This window comes from Micropterus dolomieu, linkage group LG23 (genome assembly GCF_021292245.1).
Source record: "Micropterus dolomieu isolate WLL.071019.BEF.003 ecotype Adirondacks linkage group LG23, ASM2129224v1, whole genome shotgun sequence".
Lineage (NCBI taxonomy): Eukaryota > Metazoa > Chordata > Actinopteri > Centrarchiformes > Centrarchidae > Micropterus > Micropterus dolomieu.
The window spans coordinates 5,118,009-5,131,884 of NC_060172.1; the positions used below are offsets into that span (position 1 = coordinate 5,118,009).

At 44.0% G+C, this 13,876-nt stretch overlaps 1 protein-coding gene across 6 annotated transcripts in view; it reads left to right on the forward strand.

Moving 5' to 3' along the window:
• The window catches only part of LOC123963330 (flavin-containing monooxygenase FMO GS-OX4), a 42,159-nt gene that overhangs the window by 8,652 nt on the left and 19,631 nt on the right, over positions 1–13,876 (forward strand). For 5 of the 6 annotated variants that reach the window (XM_046040114.1, XM_046040115.1, XM_046040116.1 and 2 more), the window contains exons 7-9: positions 9,709–9,816; positions 9,957–10,166; positions 10,364–11,374. In XM_046040114.1, the coding sequence (XP_045896070.1) occupies positions 9,709–9,816; positions 9,957–10,166; positions 10,364–10,675 (630 nt within the window). In that variant the 3' untranslated portion in view covers positions 10,676–11,374. Of the gene's footprint in view, positions 1–9,708; positions 9,817–9,956; positions 10,167–10,363; positions 11,375–13,876 lie in introns of those variants that run through there. The other variant, XM_046040118.1, reaches the window with a different exon arrangement.

Sequence of the window (13,876 nt, forward strand, 5' to 3'; positions counted from 1 at the left end):
TTAAAGTAATTAACAGTGGTGCGTGGTCTGATATCACTATTGCTTGGTATTCACATTTACTGACTCTAGAAAGTAAACTATTATCAACAAAAAAATAATCGATTCGAGAATATGTTTTGTGAACCGGTGAATAGAAGGAGTAGCCTCTGCGCCCAGGATTCTGAAAGCGCCAAACATCAGTCATTCCGTAAGTTTTAAGAAGCTGATTAAGTACTACTGTTGAACGAGTTAGTTGCATGGTCTTGGGTGAACTGCGATCCAGTGAGGCCGACAGTACACAATTAATATCTCCTCCTAATATGACATGATGTGTATCTATATCAGGTATTCGAGAGAAGAGGCTGGTAAAAAATGTCATCCCAGTTAGGTGCGTACACATTCACCAGAACTACTGGGGTATTGTTCAGTCTGCCCACTACTATTATATAACGGCCAGCAGAGTCAGCATCAACTTTTGACATTACATATGGGATAGTCTTTTTGATCAAAATAGCTGTTCCCCTAGATTTAGAATGAAAAATAGAGTGGAAAATTTGTCCCACCCATCCTCCTCTAAGTCTAAAATGGTCAGATGTGTTCAAATGGGTTTCTTGCAGGAAGGCGATATCTGCATTCAGCTCCTTAAGGTGTGAGAGTACTTTTCGGCGTTTCACTGGGTGATTTAGAGATTTAACATTCCAACTAACAAGGTTTATCTACCTGATACAGCAGTGTGAGCGTTCATTTATATTAGTGTTAAGTATTTATAAATTATGGTAGTACGGATCCAGCCTAAGTAACATATGTGCAATGTAAACAGAAGAGAGTTCCTTCCCTAACCCAGAGTTAGCATAACAAAAAATAGGATCAATCAATTTAGTGCAACAGTAATTTCCCCAAAAAATAACCCCTCGCAAATAACAAATCCACACATAAAGTGCTTTTTTAGAGAACTCTAGCTCTGCAGCTTGCTCTGCACAGAGATGTTAATAAAATATTTTAATATAACCCCAATATTTCAAATTAAAATAGAAAAACAAAGAAAGAGTGGTGCTTTTTATCTCCTAACAGACCTTAAGACTGGTAAAACATAATAATAATAATAATAAAGAAGCATAAAAGAAATTAACTTAACTGTAGTCCCATATCAACAAGCCTGTTATATTTTGCATCGTTGTTTATCAAACTTAAGTTCGTGCACTCATCAAAAAGACAGTCTGCTGACAATAGAGACAAAAAAAAGAAAAGAGAGAGAAAAAAACAAAAAAAAAAACAAAGCGAAGCTAAGCCACCTCACGCAGAATGTTGTTCTTTACATACGTCATGGCCTCCGTTGCATCTTGAAACTGCTTATCTGTCCCATTGTACGTGATCCGAAATCGGGCTGGATGTAGGAGACCATATCGGACCCCCTCTCGACCTCGAAGAACAGGGACGTGCACAGGAATTTTGAAGGGCAGTTGCTCTGACCTGAAAAAAGGCACCCCCCCCCAAAAAAAACAAACAAAAAAACATGGGCTATATGAAGGACTGAGAAAAAAACATTTTTTATTAAAAAATATACAAAAAGTAAAAACACTTAAATACAGCACTCAATAACCTAAACTACTATTAATAACAAAACAGAAAAACATGACTCGAGTCATGAAAAAAGAGTTCCTTATATTATTGTTTATTGTTTTTTTTAATCATTATTATTTTTTATTTTTTTTCCTTTTTTTTTTTTATTTGAAAATAAATAATCTAGATTGAATTGACAGATGGGGAAAACTCGCTTCTAATAAAATATTAAATAAAAAAACGCTTAGATTTCGGAAAAAAATACAGTCCTTTTTTAACCTTTTGGCTTCCCGTACATTCAGTTGCGCTTCTAGCTCGTATTCACTTCTGTTGGTACGTATCACGTATGGTAACTGGGCAAAACTACGCATGATTTGTTGTAGTATGATTGAATAAAGGAAGGAAACAGGAATTCGACTGACGTGCAGGCAGCGCTGCAGCAGTGCAGCCACTTAAACAGAGTTTGCCCTTCCCCTACTGACTTTCACTTTCGGTGCCCGAATGGAAGTGAATGAGGCTTTGCGATCGCGATTATTTTTTTATTTTATTTTTTTTTCTCGGAAGGGCGAGTCGGAAGGGCAACTTGAGTCAGGAAAGGCAAACGGGCAGTTGCCCGGGCAACCAGAGCAACCCCCCTGTGCACGTCCCTGTCGAAGAAGTTTACGGACCTCGTTAAACGCCGACCTGGCGCGGGCTACACTCGGTGGATAATCAGGAAAGATGAGTATGGTTGAGGCGTTATGTTGTAGCGGGCCAGATTCCCGTGCGAGGCGGAGGATTTCGACACAATCTTGATAATAGTGTAATTTTGCTATAATCGCTCTTGGTTTGCCATCCATCCGTTTCGCCTGTAAAGTGCGGTGGGATCTGTCAATCAGCACGTCTTTATCCATTTTAAGAACTTTTTTAATCAGCCTTGAAACAGAAGCAGGGGTGCTGGAGCCATCTTCCTCAGCTACATTCATAATGCGGATGTTTGACCTCCGCATACGGCCTTCCATGTCCAAACATTTCTCCTGTAGATTTTGAACATTTCCCTCCAGCTTGCGCACAGAGTTTTGTAGCTCCGTGACATCATCCGAACATCCTGAGAGTCCTCTTTCCATGTCCGACACGGTTGTTTTGATCACTTCCAGTTCTGACCGAAAAGCTGATGTGTTGTTGGCTATCTCCTGCCTAACTGCTTGCAGCTCTGATCTGACTCCATCAAACTCTTTAGCCATGATTGATCTTAACTCGGTTTGGAAAAGTGTGGTCATCTCCGATTTTATAGAGGACAATAACTCTTCCTTCATCTCCGTCATCATATCAGTTTGTTCTCGAGTTTGTTGAGCTTGTTGAGCTTGTTCAGCAATCTCAGGTGTCGTGTTAGTTACGTTGCTAACACTAGGTGTGTCGGTGCTCGTCTTGTTAGCAGAGGCCTTGCCCGTATATTTGTATTTGCGCACGTTGCTCTCCATTTACATTTATCAGGAAGTAAATCGTCTTCGAAGATGCAGAACAGTCTTGGGTAGTCTTTTTGTATCACACAATTTACCAAAGCACCATTTAAAAGGGTAAAAAATACAATTTTATGCAGAGCTCTCTAAACTTGCAACCTACTCCATTGCCTGTTCACTAGCGCCCCCATAAATCAACTTTTTGATGATATTCTAATTATATGACCAGCACCTGTATACCAAGCACACAAAGTTTGGCATTTCAAGGAATTTTTCTATTCACAATCTTTGATTTTTTGGCATTCCAAAAGACAGTGAAGTATCCTTCTCATCAAAGTATTTGCTCCAAATATCTGGAATATTAGTGGATATATGATGTGGGAGGTTATATACATTCATGAGACATTTATATTGGAGAACTTTAAGTTGGAATAATTGTTTGTTTTTGTGCTTTTAAACAAGTATTTTCCCCATCTGCCTCATCTATTTTTTTCTTGCATGTCAGTTTTCCATGCATTTAATTGATCTAATATTGATGGTAAATTAACTTATGTGGCCTTTTCTATCCAAGTTCTTATTTATTGTTTCCTTCAGGGTTAATAATGGTGGTACATACACTATATTGCCAAAGATTTGGGGTCGCATGTGAAGCTATAATAGCTTCAACTCTTCTGGGAAGGCTGTCCACAAGGTTTAGACGTGTGTTCATGGGAATTATTGACCATTTTTCTAGAATCGCATTTGTAAGGTCAGGCACAGATGTTGGATGAGAAGCCCTGGTTCACAGTCTCCACTCTAATTCATTCCAAAGGTGTTCTATCGGGTTGGGGTCAGGACTCTGTGCAGGCCAGTCAAATTCTCCACACCAATCATCCAGGTATTTATAGACCTTGCTTTGTGCACTGGTGCTCAGTCATGTTGGAACAGGAAGGGGCCATCCCCAAACTGTTTCCACAAAGTTGGGAGCATGAAATTGTCCAAAATGTCTTGGTATGCTGAAGCATTAACAGTTCCTTTCACTGGAACTAAGGGGCCATGCCCAACCCCTGAAAAACAATCCCATAACATAAACCCCCCCCCCTCCACCAAACTTTACACTTGGCACAATGCAGTTAGGTAAGTGCCGTCTCCTGAAAACCGCCAAACCCAGACTCGTCCATCGGATTGCCAGACAGAGAAGCGTGATTGGTCATTCCAGAAAACATGTCTCCACTGCTCTAGTGTCCAGTGGTGCTACAGCTGCATCTGACGCTTTGCATTGCACTTGGTGATGTAAGGCTTGCATGCAGCTACTCTGCCAATGGAAACCCATTCCGTGAAGCTCTCTACGCCCTGTTCTTGAGCTAATCCGAAGGCCACACGACGTTTGGAGGTCTGTAGCTGCTGACTGTGCAGAAAGTAGGTGACTTCTGTACACTGTGCGCCTCAGCATGCGCTGACCCCGCTCTGTGATTTTATGTGGCCGACCACTTCGCTCTGTTTCTGTTGTTCCCAATCGCTTCCACTTTGTTATAATACCACTAACATTTAGTAGTGAGGAAAGTTCACCTTGGACTTATTGCACAGGTGGCAACCTATCAAGGTACCACGCTTGAATTCACTGATCTCATGAGAGCGACCCATTCTTTCACACATGTTAGTAGAAGCAGTTTGCATGACTAGGTGCTTGATTTTAAACACCTGTGTCCATGGAAGTGATTGGAACACCTCAATTCAATGAATTGGAGGGGTGTTCTAAAAGGCTGGCAATATAGTGTATATCATATGCTTATGCTTTGGCCAAACTCTGAATCCCCGTCTTTATTACCAGGTTTGAACTGTTCATTACTCCAAATAGGAGTGAATTGAGATATTGTTGATATCACGTTTGCAGCGTTCCAGATTTAAATTTTACATGGCAGTCCTGGGGAAAGAGAGCAAACTGTGACATATGATGTAGTTTAATGGGCTGAGAAAAGTACATGACTAAAGTTTTGTATATTCTGTGCTCCACATCCTCTTCTGTTTGATCATATTTTCTTGCATTAAAAAATACCTTCTAATTCTCACTGTAGACAGTGATCTTTCTGTTTTCTGAGCTTTTGTGTCTTTACATCAATACTCTTGTATAATGTTGCAGGTATGGATATAAAATGTGTGGTGACCATACAATCAGGAAGAGGGGTTACAGTACTGTAAGTAGAAATGTATATATAACAGATCATTAAGATTATGAGCAAATCACTCTTTGCTTTTCAAAATTCAACATTCTGCATTGTCTATGAAGTTAAATAAAGTAAGTAGATTTGTTAAGAAATTCCATCTATTAAGTGACAAGTTTGTTGATTTTAGCTTTGGTTTGGGCGACTGAGAGCAAAGGTGAGAATCTCTGACAGCAGAAATTGTACATGAGGACGGGTCTGATGGTCTGGTCTCTGAGACCATAGATGAGAGCACTCAGACATCTGGGAAGGATGATAATACAAACATAAATAACACCGTGGATACGCACGAATATAACACTGTTCAGGTTCTCGGAGATAGACACAAGCAACGTATAGTACACAGTTGAGGAGAGAATGAGGCCCAGCTGCACCAGATGCAGCAGCAGAGTGTTACGAGCCTTACGGACTGAAGCTTTGTCTGTGGAGGCCGACCTGGCTGCTATCATCACACCAATATAGGAGGAAATGGTTACTACACCAGCTAATATAAACAGGATGGAATTATAGACTTTCTCATAATCGGCAGCTATTGGATCAAACATCGTATTGGCTTTGCCACAAAAATCATTCATCTGCAGACTCTCCAGCTCTGCAAATGGAAATTTTAACATTAGAAGAACTTGAATCAGAACATTTAGTGAACTGAAGGCCCAAACAACACAAACAGCCACCCCTGTGTTTCTGACGGTGATGATGGCAGCGTGCCTCAGTGGGTAACACACAGCTACAAATCTCTCCAGACACATCACCACCAGTGTGAGAGGAGAAATTTTATTTGTGAGATAACCAAGCATGTTGAGAAATCCACACACAGGATACGTCATTGTTATTTTACAAGCAGCCATTATGTACATTAACTGACCCTCTGCCATCAGAACAGTGTCAGCAAAAAGGAGGTTAAACAGCAGAATGTAACGAGAGGTCTCACAAAACACTGGTTTACTCCTCAAGGTGAATAACAAGGTCACATTAATGAAGAGAAACACACAACATGGCACTGTAGTCACAATGGAACGCAGCATTATTTCCAGAAACCCCTGATACTGCAGTTCAACAGTGATGTTTGTCTGCAATTGATTTGAGTAGGACATATTAAAGAAACATTAACAACATCAGAAATGTAAAACTATTGATTAAAATTGGAGCACAATAGAAAAAAAATTTTGACTAGTTTTTATTCTTACCATCGTCAGCATGACTACTGAGTTAACATAAACCCAAAGTCTTCAGCTTTCTTTTTCCCTGTGCAGACAGATAACAGAGTGGAGGCTTGTTTCCATGTGGGCAGCGCTGGACTGCAGGGTTTGCCTGTCCTCACATATTGTTTATGAGCTCTGTCTTCAGACCTCCTTCATGTGACATCATCACTTGTCAGGACCTTTAACACTACACTACTGACAAGCAGTAATGGGCAGGGATGAACAATGTGTAGTCGGTCAATTGTGCACAAAGTGCTGGTTTATAATGTTTATGTTTATAAATGTTGGCATGGCCCTTAAGCACAGCAAAATCCTCTTAATTAATCTGAGCAATAAATGAAATAAACTATGTAGCAAATAAAGCAGAGACAGGTGTAGTGGGAGCTAGGGAAGGGGGAAAGTGAAAAACAGTCCCTAGTTGAACCAGGGTTAGGGTGGAGGGAGGTCCAAAGGAGGGATTCTTGGAAGAAGTGATTTGGAAACTGAAACATCAAGGTCATGCAGACAATGTCAGGGGGCCCGCCGAGGGCGGCATGGTAAGGGCAAATGTGAATCCCTTCTGGAGACCTGTGGCAAAGGTGAAATCCTTCTGCAGAACGGTGACAATGTTGACAACTTTCTGGAGGTCAACAAATGAAGGCAAAACCCTCTAAAGGCTGGCAATGAAGGTCAGACCTCTCTGGAGAACGGGCTGGAGGGTGGCAACGAGACTGGGGAACAGAGCCAGAGTCAAAGTGCTGGAGTACAGGACCAGAACCTGCCAACAGAACCTGAGGATTGGAAACTGGTGACAACTGGAAGTCAGGCATTAGAGTCTGTGGAACCAGAGACACCAGAATCTGCTGAAGAACAGGGACTGAAGGCTACTGTAGCTTAGCAGGGTCAGAGGAAATTAGCAGTTCATAGCAGATCATGGAATTGCAGCACACGAGCAAAAGTCTTAAGCAACTCTGGAGCAGGGAATACTTTCAGTTTGGCAGATATAGGTAGTTGCTTTTGTTCAGTTAAGTCAGAAGGCAGAAGACAGGATTTAGCTGTAACTCGGCAGAGACAGGACATTGCTGCAGCTCAGCAGGGAAGGGAGTCACCACATACTGGACACTGGAAGCAGGAGTCAGTCAGATCATTGACTGGACATGAGGAGCAGGGGTTGACCGGACCGCCTACTGGACACAAAGAGCAGAAGTTGGCCTGGCCAGCAACTGGATGTGGTACTGAACAACATTGTCTCTGGGTAGCTAATCAGCTGAATCTCTGGTGAGTTGGATAGCAAAGTCTATGGATGGCTTGATTGGTTGAGTCTCTGTAAAACTGGACAGCAAGAATTCTGTTAAGCTGGCTAGCTTAGCCTCTAAGGAAGTGGGCAATAAAGTCTCTGGATAGCTGGGCAACACCGTCGACTGCAATGAAGACGAGGGGATTGGCGATGACAATGACGATGAAGTGCTGGGCAGCGATGACAATACAGAGCTGGGCAGTAGTGAGGAACGACAATGGTGAAGGCTGAAGGCTAACAGCCTATGGACTTCAAGAACGAAAATGAATCCAGAGAGTTGGATGTCCCAGAGTATCTATCTTGTTGAGCACCTGGTTTCCTTGGCGGGGATGTCTTGTAGGCCAGCCTGGAGCCCTGAAAGGGAGGCTTATGATCCCAGTCTGAGAAGCAGGATTGGGCGCTAAGAGAAGGATAGAATGCTGTAGACAATTTGACTGAAAGTTAGCAGGCCGTGATAAAGCCTGGTAGTCAGCATGCTGTTGGCTAGCAAGCTGGTGGCTAGCTAACCGGATATCTGGCTGAATTCTAGCTGGTGTGGAAACAGGCTGCATAACAAGCAGAAAGCTAGCAGGCCAGGATGAAGTCTGGTAAATAGCAGGCCATGATAAATCCTGGAAATTAGCATGCTGATGGCTAGCTGACTGGAAATCTGTCTGGAAGCCAACTGGGTTTGAACCAGGCAGAAAGCTAGCAGCCTGGGATGAACTCTACTGGCTAACTGACTGAACATTGGGAACCTGGAGCTGAGGCATGACTGCAAGGGAGTCTGGAGTAACCATACACTGTATATAAAAACATACCCTCAGCTTCTTTAGCAAGGCAGTGGTTGTCTTGGAGGTGTGTTTGGGGTAGTTATCATGTTGGAATACTGCCCTGCAGCCCAGTCTCCAAAGGGGAGGGGATCCTGCTCTGCTTCAGTATGTCACAGTACATGTTGGCATTCATGGTTACCTCAGTGAGCTGTAGCTCCCCAGTGCCGGCAGCACTCATGCAGCCCCAGACCAGGACACTCCCACCATCATGCTGGACTATAGGCAAGACGCACTTGTCTTTGTGCTCCTCACCTGGTTGCCGCCACACACGCTTGACACCATCTGAACGAAATAAGTTTATCTTGGTCTCATCAGGAGATGGTTCCAGTAATCCATGTCCTTAGTCTGCTCGTCTTCAGCAAACTGTTTGCAGCTTTCTTGTGCATCATGTTTAGAAGAGGCTTCCTTCTGGGTCGACAGCCACGCAGACCAGTTTGATGCAGTGTGCGGCGTACGGGCTGAGCCCTGACAGGCTGACCCCCCACCCCTTCAACATCTGCAGCAATGCTGGCAGCACTCATACGTCTATTTCCCAAAGACAAGCTCTGGATGTGACTCTGAGCACGTGCACTCAACTTCTTTGTCGACCATGACGAGGCCTGTTCTGAGTGGAACCTGTCCTGGTGAACCGCTGTATGGTCTTGGCCGCCGTGCTGCAGCTCAGTTTCAGGGTCTTATGGCCTCGGCCATCTTTATGTAGAGCAACCGTTCTTTTTTTCAGATCCTCAGAGAGTTCTTTGCCATGAGGTGCCATGTTGAACTTCCAGTGACCAGTATGAAGGAGTGTGAGAGCGATAACACCAAATTTAACACACCTGCTCCCCATTCACACCTGAGACCGAGTCACATGACAGCGGGGAGGGAAAATGGCTAATTGGGCCCAGTTTGGACATTTTCACTTAGGGGTGTACTCACTTTAGTTGCCAGCGGTTTAGACATTAACGGCTGTGTGATGTGTTATTTTGAGGGGACAGCAGATTTACACTGTTATACAAGCTGTATTCTCTATACTTTACACTGTAGAAAAGTATCATTTCTTCAGTGTCGTCACATGAAAAGTTATAATCAAATATTTACAAAAATGTGAGGGGTGTCCTTACTTTAGTGAAATACTGTACATGTATCATTGCTGTAGCGCCACCTGCATGAGAGCCACCATCACACTTGTTTTTTCTCAGTGTTTTTAAGATTTTATGTCAGTCTGGAAATCTCTCTCTCTCTCTCTCTCTCTCCCCCCAGGTGACTCTGAGTCACGGTCGTCCACGGTTCACCTTTCCTCTGCCGCCTGAGATTCGGCAGGCCAGTCCGGTGGCGGCGGTCGAGGAGGACGGCAGCATTCGCTTCCAGGTTACTGAAGTCTACCTGTTGTGTGTTCGCACTCACAGATGTCAGGCTGCACACTGATTTCTCTTGCTCTGACTATCTCTCTATACACAAGCATAACTTATTATAAATATGTAGTTATTTATATACACCACCTGTTCCAGGACGGGTCAGTGGGCGGGGCCGACGCCCTGATGTTCTGCACCGGGTACAACTTCATGTATCCGTTCCTGGACGCGGCTCAGCTGGGTCTGGAGATCCAGGACCACGTGGTGTCTCCGCTGTACCGCTTCCTGATGCCCCCGGCCTTCCCCTCGCTCTTCTTCATCGGCATCTGCAAGATGATCTGCCCCTTCCCCAACTTCAACTGCCAGGTGAGCTGAAGTGTCAGCAGGTGGGCGGAGTTAAAATACTTGAACAAATTAAAAAAGTAAGTTTTGTAAGATTCAGTAAAAGCTAAACTCCAGGACTGAAAAGCGGGATTAGGAAGGCGTTTCCGGCAGCGGCGTGGACGTGTACGGACAGATGATCTCAGAGGAACTGAAGGTTAAACCCAGTCGTGTCTCCGTAGGTCCAGTTTGCTCTGGCCGTGTTGGAGGGATCCGTCACTTTACCGTCTCCGGCCCAGATGGAGGATGAAGTCCGGGGAGAGCTGCAGGGCAAGATGGAGCGCGGCGTCCAGCGGCGCCACCTGCTAATGATGGACCGCGAGCAGTGGGAGTACTGCCAGATGCTGGCTCACACCGCCGGCTTCCCGCCGCTGCCGCCGGTCGTACGCAGCCTGTACGAGGAGGTGTGGCGACAGCGACAAGTTCACCCCGAAAACTACCGGAGGCTCAACTACCGGCTGATCAGCGACACCCAGTGGGAGCTGATCGACTGATTGATGGAGAAACAGTTGGTGTTAAACAGAAGGTGTACGAATCAAAATCATCATGGGACACAATCAAGTGTTTAAACTGTTTCCAGCAAATAGGAGCTTTATGAAGCGCATCACGAGGTGCTCGTTTTATAAACTAAACCTTTATTGATTGTTGATGAGGCTTCGGCAGCAGCAGCGCTCCAGAGAAACTGACGCCGAGCTCCGTTAACATGAATGAAGAAGCGGTCATCAGATGGAGTCGTGTTTTTTAGCTCGGTCGGTCCAGACTCAAACATCTCCGCAGCTGTTGGATGGATGGTGATGACATGTGCTTCAGACCTTCGTGTTCAGGATGAACTGTAATAACTTTTCATCCAGCGCCACCATCAGGTCAACATTTCACTTTGGTTTGGGACCAAATACCTTCAGAGCTAAAGACATTCCCATCAGCCTCAGCTGTACGCTGTGTTTATTACCGTGGCGCCTTAAACAGCAGAATGTTTATTCTTTTTCACTGTTGCTAGCATGCTGACGTTAATGTGCCTAAATACAGCTCAGGGGCGCCACGTGCTCCTCCACAAAAATGTGAGTACATGTTGAGGCTACGGCGGCTACGTGGGGGGCAGCGGTGACTGTGATTGGTCCGCCTTGTGTTTCTGATGGTGGTGGAGGTTGTTGTTGAGTGAAGACCACATGAACAATAAAGACACAATAATAGTGTGTCTCAATCCGGATACGTCCTTTACTGCACTTAACTGCAGTACACTGCGTACACTATGTACTGACTCGCTTAGTGCGTCAGTTTCGACAGGGTAGTGTCGTCTCAAACCAAACACCGCCGCTGTGCACTAACCGGAAATATCTGCCGGCCCGTTTTGCTCACTTCAAGTAAATTTGATTAAACATGAACGAGCTTGAGGACCTGGCCTAGTGAAATGGAAAGGTCTAGTTCTGTAAAGTATCAAGGATGTTCGTTTACGCTCAGCTGCCAATTCCACACCTGTGCAGTGTGTAACACAGGCGCTGTTGCGCATCAGTGGTCCGTAACGTGTTGGGCAGTAATAGGCCTACTGCAAAATTACTTTTCCCAGTAAAGTATACAACAGTTGTATTATTACAGTTACTAATCCAAGTAACGGTGCGCTACTGAACGCACCATCCCTGACGTGAATGCGCGACCGCGCTGCAGCTCAGCGGCATCAGACCTTATGTTGTTAAAGTCAGCTGTTAGCCAGGAAGCTAAAGGACAACTGGAGAACAGGGAGGGAGAGGTATTTTCAACAGCTGTAAGTAACGTTATTGCCATTACTGTGTCACAGTCAAAGATGCAAAGAACATCGTCGTCCGTTGTAAACTTTCTGCAACCAGCAAAAAGTTTACAACCGCGAACAGTTCTACATTTATACTGAAGCATCAGCTAAAGCAACACAGCAACGTGAAACTCGTGAACTGGTGAAAGTAATAGGCCATCACCCAGTAGTAGAGAAGCTAATATTACTTTTTTAAGGAGCAGGTCTGTAGCCTATGCTAAGTAACTAGTAGGTAATATTATTTCTGAGTAACTCGCCCAACACTGAGTTGACAATAAGGATCAGAAAAATTGGGAATGTTTTGATTATTGCTTGTTAGAGGCTTTGTCTAATGTTTACTTTGACTTTGTTGTCTAGTGATCACTCACGTAGCCTAAATATACAGTTTGCTGTGTGAACGGTTTCTTTTTAAGTCGTCCTTATGTTAAAGGGTTTGGCACGTTATAAATTAATTTCTTGTGAATGGTTGTGACAGGCTTTAGACCGTATAAGGCCTTTTCATACGGGTCGCTCCGCGCTCCTCATCAACAGACAGGCAAACAAACAAGCGCTCCGCAAGGTAACCATGGCAACGGCTTCTGTGTGACTGGCGCGATCCCGTTAAACTGTCGCGGTCGTTCTCGTCTCACGCACACGCTGCCAGAGCTGAAATGTCAAACTTTGTCCTGATCAGCTGTTTGAGTTTCCCGAAGTGTTTCTTTAACATTCAGGCCACCAGGTCTTAAACGGGCCGCGACCTTTGCTGCCGTCTCTTATTCATTAAAAATCATCCATTAACTTCTACTGAACTAATTTGAAAGTTAGTAGTTACATTATTTAGTTATAGACTCAATTATTTCATGTTGCACATTTAGCTGTTGAAGTTTGGTAAAAATGAATACGAAATAATAATTATTATAGAGAGGTTGCGATGGCGCAGTGGATTAGACCCTTGTCTTTGATTCCCACTGCAACACATCCATTAAATAACTTATTATCATGGGTCCTGCTTTACCTTCCACGTTAGAGCCGCCGCCAGTTTAATCGGGGTGTCGGGTGGTCTCAGTATATATTGATCTGATTGATCAACATAGGTAGGTGTGTTTTTTCTATCAGCGCAGTGCATGATGGTATATATGGCTTGGTTAGTTTTTTAGAATGCATCCCGTAGACTGTCTCAAATTAACGTCGTACATTCTGAAACTTCATCACTTCACAAATCCTTTTCTGACCAGTTGTGCAGCGTTATGTTCTCATCACCGTCGATCGCCTGTAGTTACATTTAGTGTCATGGAGGACGACATGAAAGGACTGAAGTAGGACCAGTTTTTGAAAAGATATTCCTTCTCACAAAGTCTCCACTGGGGACGCTGAGGCTTTGTCACGATCGTTGGTTCAGACGTTCATGTTCCCCTCAGCACGAACTGTAACAACTTCTCCTGTAGCGCCACCAGCAGGTCAACATGTGAACGTGTCCAACACTTTGGAAAACCTGGTCCCATCAGCCTCAGCTGTGTTTACTGCTCATTATCATACAGTGGGTACGGAAAGTATTCAGACCCCTTTAAATTTTTCACTCTTTGTTTCATTGCAGCCATTTTCCAAAAATCAAAAAAGTTCATTTTATTTCTCAGTAATGTACACTCAGCACCCCATCTTGACAGAAAAAAACAGAAATGTAGAAATTTTTGCAAATTTATTAAAAAAGAAAAACTGAAATATCACATGGTCATAAGTATTCAGACCCTTTGCTCAGTATTTAGTAGAAGCACCCTTTTGATCTAATACAGCCATGAGTCGTTTTGGGAAAGATGCAACAAGTTTCTCACATCTGGATTTGGGTATCCTCTGCCATTCCTCCTTGCAGATCCTCTCCAGTTCTGTCAGGTTGGATGGTAAACGTTGGTGGACAGCCATTTTCAGGTCTCTCCAG